Source organism: Scylla paramamosain, chromosome 39, assembly GCF_035594125.1.
Source record: "Scylla paramamosain isolate STU-SP2022 chromosome 39, ASM3559412v1, whole genome shotgun sequence".
NCBI classification, from domain to species: Eukaryota; Metazoa; Arthropoda; class Malacostraca; order Decapoda; family Portunidae; genus Scylla; species Scylla paramamosain.
In genome coordinates this window covers 9,479,025-9,501,150 of record NC_087189.1, presented here as the reverse complement: position 1 = coordinate 9,501,150, position 22,126 = coordinate 9,479,025, and the positions used below count along the sequence as shown (strand labels likewise).

Genomic DNA, 22,126 nt, shown 5'->3' with positions numbered 1-22,126 from the left:
ATTATTATTTCTGTATAAAGGGTGTTTTGCACTAGTTTTAGTGTTTTGGTACGATAAAAGTTCAAAACACTCAATAGATAAGATTTTTTTAATGTTGTTTTCTATTCCTATGTAGGGTGATTTCCATGGTTTTTAGCGTTTGGGTCCTAACACGCTCAAATGCTCCTAAAACACACGTTTCTGGAAGTCTCGTTTCTTTTCTCGTTGCTTTTTCTTTTTTTTTCTCGTTTCTTTTCTCTTTTTCGGCAAAATGCACGTTTTGCGTATATTTTGGCGTTTTTGAAATACATGTTTTTGACAATATTGTTTCCTTTCTCGATATGGATTAATGTTAACCCATTCTAACATTTCGGTACCTAGAAGATCAGAAACCCTTATAATGCACGTTGCTTCGTAATGTCTTCTCATTTTCTCATATAAAGTACTTCGCATGAATTTTGGAGTTTTCTGCAAGGCTAAAAAACACTCAAAGTACACGTTCCTTTTGGTAAAGTTATACTATTTCTCTATAAAGTTATTTTTTTCCATGTGTTTCAGTAAGATGGTAGGTAAAGAGCTCAAAAAACACTGAAAATAGACGTTTTTGGTAATTTTTTTTTCTCATTCTAATTCTATTCTATTAATTATAATAATTATATTCTTTTTATAGTTTTTTTGTTTTTTTTATCGTGTATATCACGCTCATAATACGTTTCTGGAAATCACGTTTCCTTTCAAAATATAAGGTGTTTAAAAAAAATTGTTGTTTTGCTATATAACAATGTGAAATACACTCAAAATACACGTTTTTTTCTTTTTCTTTTTTGTAATATCTTTTTTTTCATATAAAGTGCAATTCATGCGTCTTTACGTTTTGGTACCTAAGAAGCTCAAAAAACTCATAATGCACGTTCCTCGTAGTATCCTTTCGTTCCCCCATACAATGTACTATCCATGCATTTTGGCGTCTTTGTAAGAAGCTCAAAACACAAAATGTTTGTTTTTCGTTATGCTATTTTGTTTCTCCATCAAGTGATTTTTGATTGCTGTTTAGCTTATTTGTACTTAAGAAGCTAAAAAAAACACTCAAGATATATGTTTTTCGTAATGTGTGCATATATATATATATATATATATATATATATATATATATATATATATATATATATATATATATATATATATATATATATATATATATATATATATATATATATATATATATATATATATATATATATATATATATATATATATATATATATTTTTTTTTCATATATTTTCGCATCGGTTAATTTCCATATTTCTTAGCTTTTTGGTACCTAATACGCTCGTAAAGTCTCAAAAGACCCTATTCTGGAAATGTCTTTTTTTTTTTACCCATATAGGATACCTTACATGCATTTTTGCTTTTTTGGTACCTATCAGTGTGAAACACTCAAAATGCACTTTTTTTTCTGTTTCACCATATAAAGTACTGTTCATTCGTTTTTTTTTTTTTTTACCGTTTTGGTACCTAAGAAGCTGAAAAATACTCATTATACGCGTCTCTCGTTATCTCGTTTTTTTCTTATAGGCTACTTTGTATCCATTTTGGTGTTTTTGAATGTAAGAAGCTAAAAAACACTCAAAATACTTGTTTTTTTGTTAATATATATATATATATATATATATATATATATATATATATATATATATATATATATATATATATATATATATATATACTTTTTTTTTTTTTTTCTTTCTTCCATAAAGATTGTTTTCCATGAGTTTTAAATGTTTTTGTATAGAAGTAACAAAAAATAAATAAAAAGGATCGTTTATGGTAACGTTGTTTTGTTTCCTCAAATAGTGTGCATTCCATGCTATTTAGCATTTTGATCCCTAACATGAATGCTTTGCATGCATTTTGGCGTTTTTCTACGGAAGAATATGATTTTTCCCCATATAGTTTGCTTTGCATGGATTTTTCCGTTATATCACTTAAAAATATGAAACAATCTCAAAACATACGTTCTTGGTAATTTTTTTTCTCCATATAGAGTGCTAATCACACGTTTTAGCGTTTCGGTTCCTAAGAAGCTCAGAAACACTCATAATACGTGTTTCTTGTAATGTTTTCTCCTTTCCCCATTCAAGGTACTTAGTATGTATTTTGGCGTTTTTGCACGTACAAAGCTCAAAAACACTAAATATACTTTTTGGTAATGTAATTTTTTGTCCATAAAGTGTGTTTTGCATCAGTTTTATCGTTTTGGTAAGTGTACTGGGGGATCAAGGATGGACCCCAAGCTGGAACAGTTGTTTACTGTAGAAAAAGTTTCAACCTGCAACACAGTGATCTTGATCATATAAAAGTAATAAACATAACGATGCTACAAAAATCCTGTGACAAAGACCATAATATTAACACACTGTGCAACACAACCATACCATCACACTATTCAACACAACCTCCCACAAAAAAATAGCAGACTGCTGTTATATAACTCAAACACAAGTGCATGATAATTCCATGTGAGATCATATAGATATATTACATAAATACAACGTCACATAGGGAACAAATTTATAATTTTCACCTGGACATCAAGCTAGAGCTAAACAATTTTTTAACCCACACATCCCCCACTATTGCACCTCGTGACACACATACAACAAATTTATATCAACTCACTTCAATCGCCTCACCATCACGAGCCTTGAAACCCCTGTAGCAGAGCACCCTCTCGTTACCATATGTGCTACTGTAACTGCACGCTGCGCCTGCAGTTGTCCGTATATTCAATAAATAATCTGCTTCAAAACCAAAGCAAACCCGAAAGGGGCAGAGACAACAATCACTATGTTCACGTATAATATCACCATTATTTCCATGAGTTAAACACTAATAGTTTTTCAATCCTTATCACTATACATACCTTCGTACCACGGCTCCATCACCAGGTAACACCCAACCACTCCCGACAACTAGTCACCTCTGAGCGGCATACAGTAATATCCTCCTGTCCTGTCAGCCAGCTGACTGGGCAGGATGGGAAACAAAATGACGCTCCAAATGCGCAACGCAAGAAAAACACAATGAAATGATTCACTTCTTCAAACAAATAATCACATTCTCCAATACAATAATTATCATGCTAATGATACAGCTTCCAAGATATCGTGTCAGTAGTATTATTCATTGAAGGATTAATTTAAACCTTTTTTCTAAAGCGTTGTTTTGTCTCCCATTTTTTTGCCTTCCTAGGGTAAATATATATATATATATATATATATATATATATATATATATATATATATATATATATATATATATATATATATATATATATATATATATATATATATATATATATATATGAAAGAAGAAAGAATATAGATTTTGTATATATTTGTTCATTACAACATCTTACAGGGAAAAAAGTCCTTTGAGGATTAACCGAGAATCTTTTCAAAACTATTTTTTTTTCTGTATTCCAGTCTTCGTGAGCTTATTTTAGTGTATGCATAGAAAAAAAAAAAGAAGGACAGGAAACCATATACTTTCTATAACAGTGTCATCTTGTTGGTATAAATATTTACTTAGAGATTCAGTTGAAACCTAACAATTGGCTATCATTTTTGCGTTCGTTTATTTTTTCGTATATATCTTTTGTATGTACGAGTATATGAGTGAAGAAAGGAAAGATATACAATTACAAAATACTTTCTATAATAACAGGAATATTCAATTGAGGAATTTTTTAGGCAAAAATATCAGAACTTTAGGGTTTAACACAGTCCTCTGATTTTGTGTTTGTGTTGTCGGATGCAGCAGCAGCGGGATCTTTTTCCTTCCTCGCGGCCAGACGACGAGGACTGGCTTTTTGCAGCTCCTCCTGACACACTCACAATTTACCGGTGAGTGACGGGGACGGAGCTGTTTTTGTAGCGCAGTGTACGTCCTTCTATTTGTAGATTTACATTTAAGTGAAGCATGTCATGCTTGCCTATGTTATTCCATGTGCATGTAAGGTAAGGCTGCTTGACAAAGTGTCTGACTCACTGCAGACACTTGCTTTATGCTGTATTGTAATAAACAAGTCATTTCTCAATGTAAAGGAAACAGTGAGTCACAAAGGTACCTCTCAATACGATGTGGTAATGGAAAGTAGAATGTAAAATAAATAGATAGTAAATAAGTGAATAAATAAATAAATAAATAAATAAATGGACGAATTAATGCATACCCTAGAGAACATTTCATACCTACTGAGCTTACCAGAGCAAATACACTGATATGCTACAAAAAATGCACACAAGTACGAGTATATGAAGATGGAAAAAAATGGGGGAAGTCTGTCTTGTGATGTTATTTCTATGGTTACTGCTCTTCTGAATTTGCCATCAGCATGCGTCTCTCCTTCCCCACGCTGGTGCTACACAAGACTTTCACATTTATTCCGTTCGCTTTCAGTAGTCCAGGAGTTAAACAATATCTTCAATCTTTCATCACCATCGTTGGTAAACTCTGGAATTCTTTGCTGTTTCTGTTTTTCCTCTTCCTGTGACTCGTTGTTTTAAAAGTATTGATGCACTTCCAGAAACATATTTAGTTTTATTATTATTGCCTTTTTTCTCTCTTTTTTTTTTGTCTGTGTATGTAAGGAAGCGGCAACTGTAAAGATATTTTTCTGTTCCTCTGTTTGTCATTCGCCAAGAAGATATGAGAGTGTGAGTAAAAATAGTGGCTATATGCAAATGTAAGAATACCATTTTACACAGACTCTAAATTAAACATGTATTGCATTGTTTACTCCAGTGTTTCAAGTTGAGCGGTCCAATATCTTTTTGCATCTAATTGATTTTTGTGTTCGGCTATTTGAATTTTCATTTCCAAACGCAACTCCTTGTATAAAGGATTGGAGAAAAATAAAGCTTCCCTGAGTCGTAACAGGTGAATGTTAGTAGTAGTAGTAGTAGTAGTAGTAGTAGTAGTAGTAGTAGTACTAGTAGTAGTAGTAGTAGTAGTAGTAATAGTAGTAGTAGTAGTAGTAGTAGTAGTAGTTAGAGCAGCATTATTACCTGGAGTAACACCAATTCAGTTTTTTTTTATCATTTATATTTTCTTACTATTATTCCACACCTTGTCAATCCATGCAAGAAAGAAAAGAAAAGAAAAAAGCAAACATAAAAAAAAAAAAGTGAGAGGCAAGACCAGCAAGTGAAACACGCCCTGCCTTCTCCATAGACTTGACGTGTTTACTGTCGCGCTTCCTGCCTGATAATTATACAGTCTTACTCTGGAGGTGCTTAATGTGGCGCATTTGTATGAAAGAATTTACTTCTTGCCATGAATCTTTCTCACGAATATACGAATATACGAATATCTCTCTCTCTCTCTCTCTCCTCTCTCTCTCTCTCTCTCTCTCTCTCTCTCTCTCTCTCTCTCTCTCTCTCTCTCTCTCTCTCTCTCTCTCTCTCTCTCTCTCTCTCTCTCTCTCTCTCTCTCTCTCTCTCTCTCTCTCTCTCTCTCTCTCTCTCTCTCTCTCTCTCTCTCTCTCTCCACCCTTTCCCTAGCTTCCTTTTTATTTTCTATTATTATATACTCGTATACGTCCAGGGACAAAATATAGAGGAAATGGTTAATACTTTAAAATCATGAATTAATTAACTAGCAACACACTTACACTAAACGTGTCTAAAACTTTATAGATGGTGTCTTGTCTGACAAACGTAAATGAAGTTGATATTAATATAAAGAAAAAAAAAATTTATTGAGTTAAAGTTAACTGCATAACATTTCTAGGCTTAATAATAGATGATAGATTAACATGAAAACAGCACCTACATCAACTCTGTAGTAAATTGTCACAAATAACTGATGTCTTGTACACAATTACAAACAATATAACTGTCCAATATCTGAAATTAATATATATGTCTACTGTTTATCCACATGTAATATACTGTTCGGCAATTTCAGGGGGAGCTTTTAAAACACTCTTAGATAGGTTATTTGTTGCGCAGAAAGAAAATAATGAGAGTAATATTTCATAAAAAACGGTACGATCATACTAATCCTCTATTTTGTGAACACAACCTTTTGAAAGTCCCCGATATAATATTCTTGCAAACTTGTATATTTCTTTTCAAATCAATTTACATATATCCCAATAATACATCTTATGAATTACTATCCAATAATGTTAATAACAGTAGAAGGCCAGATGACCTCAAACTTCCTCTCTGTAGGACTGTCCACGCACAGAAAAGTGTGAGTGTGCGCGGCGTCAGGGAGTGGAACAGCCTCCCGCACGAAATTAAATCACTAACTTCTATCAATTTGTTTAAAAGCAAAGTGAAATGTTTCTTACTTCTAAACTATGAATGCTAACCATAGCAATGTCTGTGAATCATGTGCTGTTATGTGTTGATACACAGACACACATGTCAGGTGTGCACATCTTGTGGACGTGTGTATGTACATCACCAACAATGATATCATTAATAGAAAACCTTGGCTAATATAACATATGTTACGGCAAAGTATGTATGTAACCATGCATACATTTGTTATGTATGTATGTGAGTATGTGTATGTATGTGCACAGGTTTGTATGTGGCCATGTGTGTGTGTGTGTGTGTGTGTGTGTGTGTGTGTGTGTGTGTGTGTGTGTGTGTGTGTGTGTGCGTGTATTGTGTGCCCGCATGTATGCATCATGCTGTACGTATGTATGTTCGCATACAGGTTGCATATGTGTGAGTGTGTGTGTCTGTGCATGTACATATGAATGTGTGTATGTATGCAGTTATATGTTGTGGTATGTATGTTTGTGGGTATCTATGTAAGTGTGTCTACCTGTGTTTGTGTTCGCGAAGTTCACGTATGTGAACATATATGTGGCACAGTATAGCATACTATACACTCCATCACTCATTATTGTGTCATGTGCTGCAAACAACAAAACAAGTAGTCTATTATTACCTCTATCATGTGCAAAATGGCGGCTCAAATAGGAACAAGTCAGGGTGTAAACATTTGCGCTACTTGTGTAATTCTTTATTCAGGTCTGTATAAAAGCTTCGGCTTGATGGACCTGGCCTTACGTATTGAACTGTGTATGAAATGCAGAAATGCATTAATGTTACAAAAGGCAAACAAAATACGAGTATATCAATCAATCAACCTCTCTCTCTCTCTCTCTCTCTCTCTCTCTCTCTCTCTCTCTCTCTCTCTCTCTCTCTCTCTCTCTCTCTCTCTCTCTCTCTCTCTCTCTCTCTCTCTCTCTCTCTCTCTCTCTCTCTCTCTCTCTCTCTCTCTCTCTCTCTCTCTCTCTCTCTCTCTCTCTCTCTCTCTCTCTCTCTCTCTCTCTCTCTCTCTCTCTCTCTCTCTCTCTCTCTCTCTCTCTCTCTCTCTCTCTCTCTCTCTCTCTCTCTCTCTCTCTCTCTCTCTCTCTCTCTCTCAAGCGGTCTGTTCACCACCATCCTACTTTTCGCCACTCAGCCAAAACTGAACCAAGGTACATTTTTAATTTCATGAGAACTAGAATGGGGATTAGAAGCAGTCGATTGTCTGTGGAGGCAAGGCTGAGCCTCCTGGGCGAGTGTGGCGTGGACGCCGTGAGGCTGTCCCGCCCCCGCTCAGGGGGCTGCTGTGGGAGGGGGAGGCGCTCTCTGGCCTCCTTTACCTTCCGGCAAGGGGCCGAGGGGGGCGAAGCCCCTCGTGTCGGATCAGGCGGCCAGCCTGAACATGGACAAGCTGGCCGCCTTGGACCAGGAGACACCCATCAGGGTGCAGTGCCTGGCAGGAGGCGAAACAGTCTTCTGCCAGGACTTGCCCCTGAGGGACCTCCTGGCCGGACTGAGGTACACTACGGCGGGGCGTCACGCCGTTTTGTACTTCAGCCTGGCCGGAGGTCTGGGTGTCCACGGGGGCAGGGGCAGGGCCGCCCCGTGCTCTTTTGCAACAGCAAGAGAGTGGGCAGCCGCCCCAAGCCCCCCAGGAGGACCAGGCTGTCCGCGTCCCCGAGGCGGGGCAGGAGGCCGGTCCCGCCCCAGAGGCTGGCCAGGTGGTGGCGGCCAGCCCTGGGGACGAGGCCGGCCACGCCCCTGAGGCTGGCCAGGTGGTGGCGGCCAGCCCAGGGCACGAGACCTGCCCCGCCCCAGAGGCTGGCCAGGTGGTGGCGGCCAGCCCGGGGAAGGATGGCCTGGGCCTATGGGTCTCGGCCCCCAGCCCGGAGGAGGGGCAAAAGGAGGCCAGGGGCGCCACGACCCCCGCGGAGGACGAGGGAGCGGGGCTCGTCCTCCGAGGAGTGGGGAAGGGAGTGGTGACCCCTTCCCCACCACCACAGCGCCAACTCCCCCAGCCAGGGAAGGCTCGCCAGGGGAGGGGCAGGGCTGGAAGCAGGTTGTCCCACGGCCTGTGGGACTACCTGCTCGCCATTGCACAGACCCTGTCCCTCACCCTGGTGGTGTACTCCGCCCTGCTGGAGTACTTCCCTGACTGAGGGGGGCAGCCGGCCCCACAGGGCAGTCGGCTGCCCGGGGAGGGGGGAGGGGGGAGGGGGGGAGGGGGGAGGGGATAGGTTAGGTGGGAGGGGGGAGGGGGGAGGGGGGAGGGGATAGGTAAGGTGGGAGGGGGGAGGGGGGAGGGAAGACAGCCGGGAGGGGGGAGGGAGTGCTGTCTTGGGAGGGGGGAGGGGGAAAAGGGGTAGGTAAGGATAGGTTAAGTTAGGTTAGCTTAGGTTAGGGTAGGTTAGGTTAGGTTAGGTTAGGTTAGGTTAGGTTAGGTTAGGTTAGGTTAGGTTAGGTTAGGTTAGATTAGGTTAGGTTAGGTTAGATTAAGCTATCAGGACAAGTAAATAACAACACTAAATTCTCCGGCAATGGGGAGAGAGAGGCCTGTGTTCTGAAACTCTACGCTCTCTCACCACGACTATTTTCAAAGGCCACAGAGATTATTAGCCGTGCTCACAACACTGCTTCTCCTGGTAATAATGCACAAATCAGGCGTGTGCGGCGGCCATCATGTGAGCAATGCACGTATTTTCGTGTCCACCTGCTGCCTTGGCAAAGACAGAGCGAGAGAGAGAGAATCACGTTTTTTGCATGGCCAGTTTTCCTTTGTTTCTTCTTCGCATATTTTATTATTCGCATATTTATTACCAAATTACTCGAGAATGAGCCTTATTGGAAGCCAAGGGAAAATAAACTGTATGTTCGAAGTATGGGAAGATTAATATACGTACTTGAAAATGTACCTTATGGAAAGTATAGGAAAATTAACCGTATGATCCAAGTAGGGGAAAATAAATATAGCTACCCGAAAAACAACCTTATTGAAAGTTATAGGAAAATAAACCGTATGATCGAAGTATTGCAAAATAAACCTTATAGCAAAGGAAGTGGGAGGGAAACGTCTCTCTCTCTCCCGAGAGAGAGAGAGAGAGAGAGAGAGAGAGAGAGAGAGAGAGAGAGAGAGAGAGAGAGAGAGAGAGAGAGAGAGAGAGAGAGAGAGAGAGAGAGAGAGAGAGAGAGAGAGAGAGAGAGAGAGAGATGAGAGAGAGAGAGAGAGAGCAGATACCTTGATTTATGCCTCGTTAGTCAGGTGATTTGATGCATCTCTATTCTGTCCACCTCCCTAATGCAGGAGTTAACCGGCATTCTCAATCATTCGTCACTTTCTCTGCTAAACACTGGAACTCCCTGCCTATTTCTGTATTTCCTCCTTCCCATGACTTGAATTCTTTCATGAGGGAGGGCTCAAAAACATTTCTGTAATCTGGCTTACCTTTTCGGCTCTCCTTTAGATACTGACAAATCAGTGTAGCCATTTTATACGTAATTTGGTGCCCTTTGCCCGCGCCCTTCTTACACAAACAAAGATAAACAAAAAATGCAGCACACAAGAATCTGGCAGACTAAAAATACTCCCTCCTGACCGCCCACCTCCCCGGATCCTCCCTGAGCACCAGTCAATTATTCCTCGGCTCAACACTCGCCCTTCATCACAGCCTCGTTAAAACACCCTGCTAACTCTTTGGGGATACCAGGCACACAGACGCAAGACAGGTGCACAAATACACAAACACACAGACAGACAGACAGACAATCATAACACATCATCAGGCAGGAGAGCAAAAATCGTACATAATGACTGTTCTCTCTCTCTCTCTCTCTCTCTCTCTCTCTCTCTCTCTCTCTCTCTCTCTCTCTCTCTCTCTCTATCTATCTATCTATCTATCTATCTATCTATCTATCTACTTATCTGTCTATCTATCTGTCTATCTGTCTACCTTTCTATCTGTACATCTGCCCATCTCTCTGTCCATCTATCCATCCACCTATCTATCTACCTATTCATCTACCTATCTTTCCCTCTATCCTTCCATCTACCCATCATTCACTCTATCTATCCACCTATCCATCCATCCATCTCTCTATCTGTCTCTCTCACGTCACCAAACACAGTGACCACCAATGCTTCCCCAGCTGCAGTCGTTCACGCCACAGCTGCACCAAGCCTCGCTCATGAAAGTGTCACCACCAGATACCTCTCCTCCAAACACTCCCTGATACCTGCCATTACCTGCGTGACACTTGTGGCTTATCGCAGAGGTAATCATGCGCCGTTCAAGGTAACCAGGTGAGTGAGTGGGTATAAATAAAAGAACAATAATGGGAGGAGGATATAGAAAGGAAAAAAAAAAAAAAGCAGTGAAAATAATATATTGTGAATTGCAGCAGAGTGGCGCGTGTCGGGGCTGCCTCGCCCTACACTCCATTACGGTGAGCAGAGGTGTGCTGGTGTGGCTGTGGGAACACACTGTGACGGAGTTCTCGCGGCCCTCTTCATTATGTGCTGTACACCACGCACGATAAAAACTTAATTACATTTCTCCTTACAGTAGAAAAACCAAGCACAGGATAATCGCCGACTCCGATGCACGCCGAACAAAGGTGAATAAAGATGGCAGGCAGCATTCGCGCGTGTCGTGCGGCGTCGAGCAAGTCGGTAAGCGGGTCAAACCAGAGCATGGAAAATAAATACATAGTACAAAATAAAGGCATTTCCATAAGTCGAAGGGAGCCGTGCGGAGGTGAAACACAGTGACCACACTCGTCAAGGTGCTGCGGGGAGGTGGTGGTGCCTCCACCGGGCTCCTCAGAATGCTCATTTCGCCATTTTTCAATCCCTGAATTCAGCATCTCAAAATTGTAGCGACTACAGCAAACTTCCCCCAAGTGTCAAAGTGGCATGCAGGCCAAGCAGGTAAGCAGTGATGAGGGCTGCCCACCTTGCCGCGTCACCTCGTGGCTGAAATACACAACACCAGACACTGAAAGTACTTAGTGCTACTTACATTGAACTTCACCTCTTGATGGTGGTGGTGGTGGTGGTGGTGGTGGAGGTGGTGGAGGTGGAGGCGATCGTTACCTGTGACGGTGAAAAAAAAAGAAAGTCAATTAGATGATAAAAAGGAAGTTAACAAAACAAAATTGCACACTTTGTATCATAGTCATATTTTCTCCTTCAAGACACAACAAGTCGAGGACATGCATCGTTTGTGTACGTCTGATTGTTCTTTCTTACTTTGACTTTCCTTTGTCTCACACTAACACTTTCCTAACAAACTTTTTTTTTTTCATTTACATCAACAAATAAACAATACGTACAGTAATATGAAGTGCAACAGACATTTCCCGAAGACTTACAAAAAATACACCCAACACTGTATGGTTTACGAAACACATACGAAACACTGTCCACATACTTACTGAAACACCGCAAACTTCCTTCGTAGGTTTGACAAATGCAGCAAACATTACACACAGGTAACTAACTGTGACAAACACTAAAAAACACTGTCCACATACTTACTGAAACACCGCAAACTTCCTTCGTAGGTTTGACAAATGCAGCAAACATTACACACAGGTAACTAACTGTGACAAACACTAAAAAACACTGTCCACATACTTACTGAAACACCGCAAACTTCCTTCGTAGGTTTGACAAATGCAGCAAACACTCTACACACAGGTAACTAACTGTGACAAACATTCTAGGTACACTTAATGGAATGTGGCAAACAATATCAAAATATCATAGATGGTTATACACTGTTCTATAAAGACAAGGAAAACAGGAGAGGAGGAGGCGTCGTGTTATACGTTAGGGACACATTACAGTGTTGTATTAACAGTAGAATTAAAACTGATAGCAAAACAGAGTCGATATGGGTAGATATTAAGGAAGGATCACAGTCAGTAGTACTGGGAGTAGTGTACAGGCCACCGAACAGTACAAAGGAAATTAACACCTCACTGTGGCAGGAAATAAATAGAACAGGCAGGTACAGTCAGGTATGTGTGCTAGGAGATTTTAATTTTGGGAATATCGACTGAAGCCTGATGGTGGGTAACAAGGAAGCAGAGGAATTTCTTAAGGTATTTCAGGATAATTTTTTAAAAAAGGTAGTCGTAGAACACACAAGGGGGAACAGTATTCCAGATTTAATTCTTACTAACAGGGAGGAAGCAGTCACGCAGGTAGAGGTTGGAGGACAGCTAGGTAACAGTGACCATTAAGAAATTAGGAATAATTTAAAATGGGAGGAAACTTTTAGAAGCAAAAACACTAGTAAAATACCTGACTTTAGGAGAGCAGATTTTGAGGAATCAAAAAGGTACCTCCAAGGAATTGACTGGCAACGGATGCAGGGTGAGGTCAGGTCCGGGACGGAGTTGAGAGAGATAAGGCAAGATAAGAGAGGTGAGGTGAGGCGTGAGGGTGTAGGACAAGAGGAGGGAAGATGTGTCCGGAAGGGGCGGAGGAGAGAGAGAGAGAGAGAGGGGGATAGGTGTGAGTATGTTGGAGGGTCAGGTCATGCTGAAATGGGAGAGGTGAGGTCGAGGTGAGTAGATGAGGGAGTGGAGAGGATGGAAGTGGCCGAGATGAGGGAATTAGGTGCAGAAAATGTAGATGAGTTGCATAAATATTTCGTAGATAAACTGCATACAGGTCAGTTAGCAAACATCCCGAATACAGCAAAAAGATCACAGAAAATGACCCTAAATGGATGACTGCTAGGTTAAAACATTATATAGGGCGGAAGAGAAGTATATATATATAAGAGATTAAGGGCAGGTGAAGAAGTTTTAAAGCCACAATATAATGAATTAGTTAGAACAGTCAGGAGGTTAACGAGGAAAGCTAAGGGCAATTATGAATTAAAGGTAGCCAGCCAGGCGAAGACGGACCCCAAGGAATTTTATCAGGTATACAGGACGAAGAATAAGGATACTGTAGGTCCATTAAAGGCACCAGATGGGGAGCTGGTTAGTTTTGGGGAGGAGGTTAGCAAAATTGTGAATAAGTATTTTCTAACTGTCTTCACCCAGGAAAACATGCAGGATATGCCAGATAGTGAACAGGTGTTTAGAGCAGATGAGAATGAGAAGCTGACAGATATTTCCATAACTAGGGATATAGTGGAACAGGAGCTAGATAAGCTAAAAAGTTCAAGACACCAGGACCACATGAAATATATCCCAGAGTACTTAAGGAATGGAAAGAGGTTATTAGTGAGCCGTTAGTTTCTGTCTTTAGGAAATCACCTGAGTCAGATGAGGTACCAGTAATGTGGAGGCAGGCTAATGTAGTACCCATCTTTAAGAAAGGAGATAAAACTTTAGCGTCTAATTATAGACCTGTCAGCTTAACTTCAGTTGTGGGTAAATTATTGGAGTCAATAATAGCGAGGAACATCAGGGAACATTTAGACAATTAGAATCAGTGCATAACTTGATAAATCAGTCACAGCATGGCTTCACAAAGGGAAAGTCTTGCCTGACAAACTTGTTAAGTTTTTACAGTAGAGTGTACGAGGCAGTAGATAATGGTGATAGTAGATTAGATAATGGTGACAGGTAGATTAATTAGGTCAGAATCGGATGCCATCGCCTTGCAGGCAGATTTCGATAGGATGAAAGAATGGACGGACAGATGGCAAATGCAGTTTAATATCAAGAAATGCAAAGTGCTTAGCGTAGGTAGAGGAAACCCACACAATAGGTACACTTTAAACAACCAAACTCTGGTAGGTACAGGGTACGAGAAAGATTTTGGAGTTATAGTTAGCTCTGAACTCCGTCTAGGAAAACAATGCATAGAGGCCAGAAACAGGGCAAATAGGGTACTAGGATTCATTTTTAGGAGTGTTAAAAGTAGAAGGCCGGGAGTAATATTAAAGTTATACTTGGCGCTGGTCAGACCTCATCTAGACAACGCTGTGCAGTTTTGGTCCCCACATTACAGGAAAGATATAGGTCTATTAGAATCAGTACAGAGGAGAATGACTAAAAGGATACAAGGGATGAGGAGTATTCCTTACGAGGCGAGATTGAAGTTGTTAAATTTACATTCTTCAGAGAGACGTAGGTTAAGAGGGGACCTGATAGAGGTCTTTAAGTGGTATAATTGTTATAACAAGGGGGATGTAAGTATAATTCTTAGAATCAGCAACCAGGATAGAACAAGAAATAGCGGGTTCAAGCTTGAAAGATTTAGGTTTAGGAAAGAGATAGCAAGAAATTGGTTCTCAAATAGAACCTCGCAATAAAACCTCGCATTAATTCAATTTTGGCCAGCTACTCCAAGCAAAAGGAAAAAATGACTTCTCATATACAGTGAAACTTTATATATATATATATATATATATATATATATATATATATATATATATATATATATATATATATATATATATATATATATATATATATATATATATATATATATATATATATATATATATATATATATATATATATATATATATATATATATATATATATATATATATATATATATATATATATATATATATATATATATATATATATATATATATATATATATATATATATATATATATATATATATATATATATATATATATATATATATATATATATATATATATATATATATATATATATATATATATATATATATATATATATATATATATATATTCAGACGTGGGCATGATCATGATCACTAATCAAAAAATCATAATCGTTGGCTGTGATTACGTAATCATAATCAAATCATAATCATATTTTTCTTGATAATAATCATTGATTAAAATTTGATTATTTTGATTACTTTTTTTTTATTTCCATGAAGCACTTCGCTTTCAAATCCAAGTATGTTAGGAAAGCTTAGCACCATCTCATGTTTTACTTGCTTGTCTCTCATGATGTACGAGTATCAGCCAAATGCACACAAAGCCTATACGTGTTTCAGCAGACTTCAAATGCACTACTGGTAAAAATGATTCCCGCCAGGCTGGTGTGGGAGTGCACAGCCACACGGTTACTTATGAAACATGTTGTCTGTTGTCTGTCAGTGTGTGTGTGTGTGTGTGTGTGTGTGTGTGTGTGTGTGTGTGTGTGTGTGTGTGTGTGTGTGTGTGTGTGTGTGTGTGTTGTTGTTGTTGTTGTTGTACTGTATCACCCAACACATTTGTACATGCATATGCTGCTGGCTATGTACTGTAAGGCAAACAACACGTTTGTACATGCACACGCTGCTGGCTTATTTAAGGCAGACAGCTGGTAGACTCATCACTCCACTCCACTCCTCAACAAGTACATCTCTAGATCATCATGGGGAAACCAATACTGGATCAGTATTAAGAGAGTCTTAACGAGGCAGAAATCAAAGTTTGTGCTCTCTAGAAAGACTGTGAGACAGACAGAGATGTTTCGCTCGTAACATTGCATATATAACAGCTAACTGGCAGCTCAAGACGCACGGGACGTAAACCACCGAAGATAGTCGGAATGCTTAATGAAATTATATAATTAAGAATATTTACAAATAAAGCATTTCAATATGTAACAGGAACAAAATTACAAATAAATCTTGCTGCATCTTAATTTATCTGTACAGTAAGACATACAAATAAAAGATATATTTGAATCCTGACGTGAGCAGCAACATGCTAGACCAAACTGTTATCTGTACTCCTCAACAACCAAACTCCCCCACCGTGCCACTCATTTTGAATAGTGAAACAGAAAAGCAGTAGCAAAAACAACCAAAAGTCATTGACATTGTCCTAGTGTGCCGCCGCCATTATCTGTTAACCAGACCGTTGCTTCATAATGAAAAGTGTTTTTCTTTCTTAATGCAATGCCATATATATGTGTGTGTATATTACACCAAAAATTTAAAATACAAATAGCAAGAAAACTCACTCCCACTCTCCCTTCAGGCTTCACGATAAATTTTCATATATATATATATATATATATATATATATATATATATATATATATATATATATATATATATATATATATATATATATATATATATATATATATATATATATATAATTACCGCAATGTATTGAGTTGTTTCTACTCTGAGAAAGCTCATCCAGATGTCAAGGTGGATAGCAACGTGGAGGCAGTAACAACAGCAGCTGGTGGAGCCCTTGTTCCAATAACTGACTTTGGGATATCTATTACAAGGAAAAAATGGTGATCGCCGCCAAAAGGAAATGGACAAGTTACTCCTTCGCTTCATTGCCGGCTCTCTCCAACCTCTTTCAAGGGTTGAGGATGCTAACTTTCAAGCTCTTCTTAACAAGGCTTAGCCCAGCTACAGCAGCCCAAGCCGCAAGGAGCTCAGCAGCAAGCTTCTTCCTTCGCAAACTCAACAACTACAGAAACATCTCAATAAGAAGTCTTGTTCTGTTGGTTACGTCTGTGTTACACTTGACCTTTGCACAAACAGACAGATGCGGTCGTGCACTGGGATCACGTGTCACTTCAATGATAACTTCCAGCTCCAATCAACACTGTTGGCATGCACAAGATTCAAAGGGTCCCACACTGCACAAAAGATCCATGCCACATTCACAGAAATCATCACTAGCTTTAACCTACAAACAAAGATTTTGACAATTGTAACCGACAGTGGCACCACTGTCCTTAAAGCACTCGTGACACTTCCCAGTGTGGACGATGCGGACACTAATCAAGACAGTGAAGGCGAAGAGGAGGATGACACCTTTCACATTCCTGATAACAATGACAACTTGCTGCAGCTATTGCCTGGCCATGTCAGATGTTTTGTTCACACTTTACAAACTACTGTGAAAGATGGGCTTCAAGAAGCAGGTCCTGTCTCAGGAGTCACTGGAAAAGCCTCACGTCTAGCGTCACACGTTCGTCACTCTGCACTGCCATCTGACATTGTCCAAGTCAGTGCAGACCTCGGGACAAAAATGCAACGCGATGGAACACCAGTAACAAGATGCTTCGCTCCCTTCTCAATATTGATCCACCCAAGCTTCATCAGCTAAACTGTCCAGTAAAGATAACCAAATATGAACTTAATCTCATCAAGCAAGTAACACACATCTTGACAGCATCTGAAGTAGCAACTCTAGAGTGTCAGGGAGAGAATGTTGTAACGTCAAGCAAAGCAATTCCATGCATTCGTGGACTGAAAGCTGAGCTTCAACAACCGTCACAGACACACAAGTCAAAGGTGATTACTACTCTCAAAAGCTCCATCAAGAAAACAGTGAAGATCTATGAAGACAAGGCGATGTTTCAGCTGGCTTCACTCCTAGACCCACGCTTCAACATGGACTGGTGCCCACCACAACAAGTCATGTTCATCACATCCCTACTGAAGTCTAAAGTACATGAAATTATGTCCACTGCTACTGAAGAAAAGGGTTCCCTTCAGGAAAATAAGGAGGCCCCTACAAAGAAGTGCAGGCTGTTCAGATTCATGACACCATCAGCATCAACGAGCTCTTCCCTCTGTACATTAACATCAACTTTATCACAAGTACAATCCTACCTGAGTCAGCCAACAACAGAGGATGACAGTGACCCCCTTCTCTTCTGGGAACAGAATCAGTCACCATTACCTCAACTAGCTATACTGGCTCTCCGATATCTGTGTATCCCACCATCATCAGCTCCAGTTGAGACACTTTTCTCTCTTGCTGGGAAAGTCTTTCGTCCTGAACGATGCACAATGACCGATGTTCGCTTTGAGGAGTTGATGTTTATCAAGTGTAACCAACACTTACTAAATTACACATTACATGACAAATAATTTAGCCTATAACAAATCATGTGTATAACAAGTTCTATATTTTTCAAAGAGAAATACTTTGTTTTCATTATTGCTGTGAAAGCCTGTGATCATGATTTGAAATAATTTCATAGAAGTAATGTATTATGTACTGTAAAGCAAAGACAAATAAAGCCTCTTGCACACTATGTATGTTTTTAATACCATTAGTTAGTAAGTGATTCAAACGGTTATGTTACTGTGCTCAAATATGGAACAGTGCACCTAATACATGTAGTTTGCTACCTGTTTAGGCATTGTACTTAATCATTGCTAATCATTATCTTTTTATAAATAATCACAGCGAGATGTGATTGCAATCATAATCTAATACAAATCATGCACAAAAAGACAAAAAAAAATAATCGTAATCAAAAATTACAAAAGTAAACTAATCATCATTTCATCACAATCAAAAAAGTATTCCACACCATAATCAAAATCAAATCATAATAATTTTTTTAAATCATGCCCATGTCTGGCAGGTGTGGGATGAGCTTCCTCACTGAATATTAGTAGTGAGGTTTGTGTAGGATGTGATTTATCACTGAGTATTAAATATGTGAAGTGATTTGAATCGAAGTGTAATGTGAAGTGTTCCAGATATTGAATGGAATCAATTTGAGGGGAGATGAAACAATTCTCGTAGTTTTTCGTTGTTGTTGGAAGTCGTCTATGGTCGTCTGAGTGTAAATATATGTCAAAAATACAAATTAAGTAAAAATTATGAAAACTTAAACGCGTTCCCTTGAACCCACAAAAGCCAGTCTTAGAACGCCAGCAAGATCGTGCAGCATAGCAACGTGGCACTGGTGGCATTGGTGAGATTTATATTGTAAAGAATAATGTTGCAAAGATGATAGTGCATAGATTGACATTGCAAAGACAGATATTATCAGACTGATATTGCAGAATTTAGGATATTGCAAGAATAGGATGTGACAAATGTGACATGTGAGTTGTAATGATTTGTTGCAATTGATGTTGTAATTACTTGTTGTTGAGTTGCCTGCGAAATTTGGTGTTATACTGAAACAATTTGTGAAAATTTTGAGTACTAAAGAAAATTTATGATAAAATCAGTAAAGTTATTCATTCTGCGTCTGTGTTGCTGGCAAGTTGTCATCATACAAGCTCTCACCCCCATACTTTTTGTGGCTACCTTACTTGCCCAGATTAATAACCATCTTGAAATATGTTCGGTGAGTTATATTGCTTGTGTGAGAAGGGAATTATGACCTCTTGTAATGGTCATCAGTTACTTGTTTCACCAGCGGCACACAAACAAATAGAGGGAGAAACACACTGGGAAACACACATATCAAGACAATAAAAATGTGCAGCATCTCATGGGTGTTGTCATCATAATCGGTATAAGAATGGCAATATTGTTGACTTCTAGACGGTAGTGATATATTAGTAGCTACTCGTAGATTGACCCACGGCAGGGAACACAGGTGCTACAGAGTTGTATAGGAGAAGATGGTAAGGATAAGATTTCATTATAAAACACCTAATCCTACAAATGGCAGATTCTGTTTGATGCCGAAAAATTAGTTGTTGAGAAACGTAAAGGAGAGGACTTACTAAGCAGAAATTTACAGAGAGAAGCAAGTGCGAGAAGACGATAAAATTAATGAAGGAAACATACGAGCCGAAAAATTAATATATAAGTAGTAGCTTTGATACAGAAGCGAGTGACTGAAATAAGGTTGAAAATTTCTGAAGGGTGGTACAAACTTGTATCATCATGAATAAAAAACTATAAAAAAATAAATAAATAAAAAAAAAAAAACAAGAAACGAGTTGTCCTCACAGCTGATGTGAGTACTTGATTTATAGAAAATGATGATCTATGAAAATTGACATTGCTTGATATTTAGAAAATTGATAGTGGCAATGGTTAGTGATAAATGTAATGCAAGAAATATGTGAATTATATTGTTTAATAAGAGTCATGTTGAAACCCGAGATAAACGCGGAAGCGTATGTGTGATGTCCAAGCCTAAATAAGCCATAAATAGACTGGGTTGATAAGGCAACTGGAAATAAAAGCAAATGCTTGGAGTGAAGGCAAAAGAAATTTTTCAGTCTAGCATTAAGAAAACGCTCAGCCACGTAGTAAGACAGATAAAGGGGAGAATTAGGAAAGTATAGGAAAATGAAACATATGATCAAAGTATGAAAAAATAAATATAGTCACTCGAAAATTAACCTTATTCAAAGTTACAGGAAAATTAACTGTGTATGCACGTGTATGAGATGTAGGAGACGGGAATAGACAGAAGAAACAAGAGACAGAGAAACAAGGTAGACAGAGCTGTCAAGCCAGAGAGGGTCAAGATGGGCTAGCCGCCTGTCACAGTACCAGTAAGTAGCGCCAGACAGTTGTAATGCAGTCAGAGTAAAATGTTGGTGTTATTCATTGACAGAGAGGGATTGGGTACGTGTAGGATGTGTTCGTCATTGAATATTAGTTGCAATGTTTGTGTAGGATGTGATTTATCATTGAGTATTGAATATGTGAAGTGATTTGAATCAGTGAAGTGTTCCAGATATTTGATGGAATTTATTTGAAGAGATATGAAACAATTTTCGTTGTTTTTCGTTGTTGTCGGAAGTCGTTGTTGTCGGAAATTAAGTAAAAATTACAAAAAATTCAAAGCGTTCCTTTGAACCCACAAAAGTCATTCTTATAGATTAAGGACGCAACAAGATCGTGCAAAGTAGAAGCACGACAATGAAGACAAGAGCAAAAAAGTTCTCTGTGTCAGTATCAGGAAAAAATGGTAAAATTTTGCTATTTTGGGGCAAAAAATTATTCTAAAAGCCACGAAAAAAAAAAAATTGACATGAATAATGGACATTTTCTGTTGTTTTCCAATGAAAAGAGTTGGAAAATAAAACTTGCTTGTCAAAGACGAAAATCGTGTTACATAGTGAATCAGTATCGTCTACATCGTGTTACCTAACAGTTTTTCTTACTTGTTTGTTTTATTTATGTTTCTCTCTCTCATATATATATATATATATATATATATATATATATATATATATATATATATATATATATATATATATATATATATATATATATATATATATATATATATTTTGGCATGCATAATTCTTAGCTACTGATGGGTTTCCCTTCACTTATTTATTTCATCAGTGAGCTCTGTGTGTGTGTGTGTGTGTGTGTGTGTGTGTGTGTTGTCATACACGTGACTACTCTACCACGGAACCAGGTGCCTGCCTCTCAACCCGTGGCGCTGCCACGTGTATAGCTTGAGGCATACTGGATACGTGACCTCTAGCAGGCTACCAAGCCGATAACGAGGGGTGGAGTTCCATCGAGCTTCAGTCTCCTCCAAGTGTCGCTACAGCTCTGAGGTCGCCTCGGCATACGCTGGGAGCCTCATATACACTCGAGAGTGGTGGTAAGAGTTACACCAGTGTTACACACCCACACACACACACACACATAAACACACACACACACACACAAACACATTTATATTTTTTTTCTATTATGTATATGTAAAGGTGTTTATTTTTGTAATTTGTATATATATGCATTTACTAACTTGGCTTAAGTTATTAACTGAACCAGTCTTTTAAGTTATTCAGTCCAGTTCAGATTGCCACTCCTTGTTGCTTACTTTTACTTACTTAAATAATCTTCAATTTTGTATTGTTACTTAATTTAAGGGTTAACTTTAAGATATTAAATAGCAGTTAAAATGTCTCCTTTTCTCTTTTCTTTTAACCCTTCCATTGTTAGTGTGAGCAACACCCCTTCATGGTCCATCCCCTAGAGTTCAGTGTATGCTCACACGTAACAATTGGGGGCCTGTCCGGGATCTTACACATGTTTACACATACATATAACTACACTAGTTCCTTTCCTGCTCTCGAGTGTATATGAAGTTGTGCTTATTTCTTTGTTGGTGAATTTTTGCGTTTTTCCGCTTTAAAAGTACGCGA

General features: G+C 38.7%; 1 protein-coding gene across 1 annotated transcript; it reads left to right on the top strand.

Moving 5' to 3' along the window:
• Positions 1-8,963: 8,963 nt before the first annotated feature.
• LOC135092013 (zinc finger BED domain-containing protein 4-like) lies at positions 8,964-18,121 on the top strand. The gene is made up of 6 exons (XM_063990124.1): positions 8,964-9,009; positions 10,438-10,612; positions 10,875-10,926; positions 11,189-11,239; positions 16,641-17,249; positions 17,339-18,121. Exons 1-6 carry the CDS (start codon positions 8,964-8,966, stop codon positions 18,119-18,121), a joined length of 1,716 nt encoding a protein of 571 aa, XP_063846194.1.
• The last annotated feature ends 4,005 nt before the right edge of the window (positions 18,122-22,126 follow it).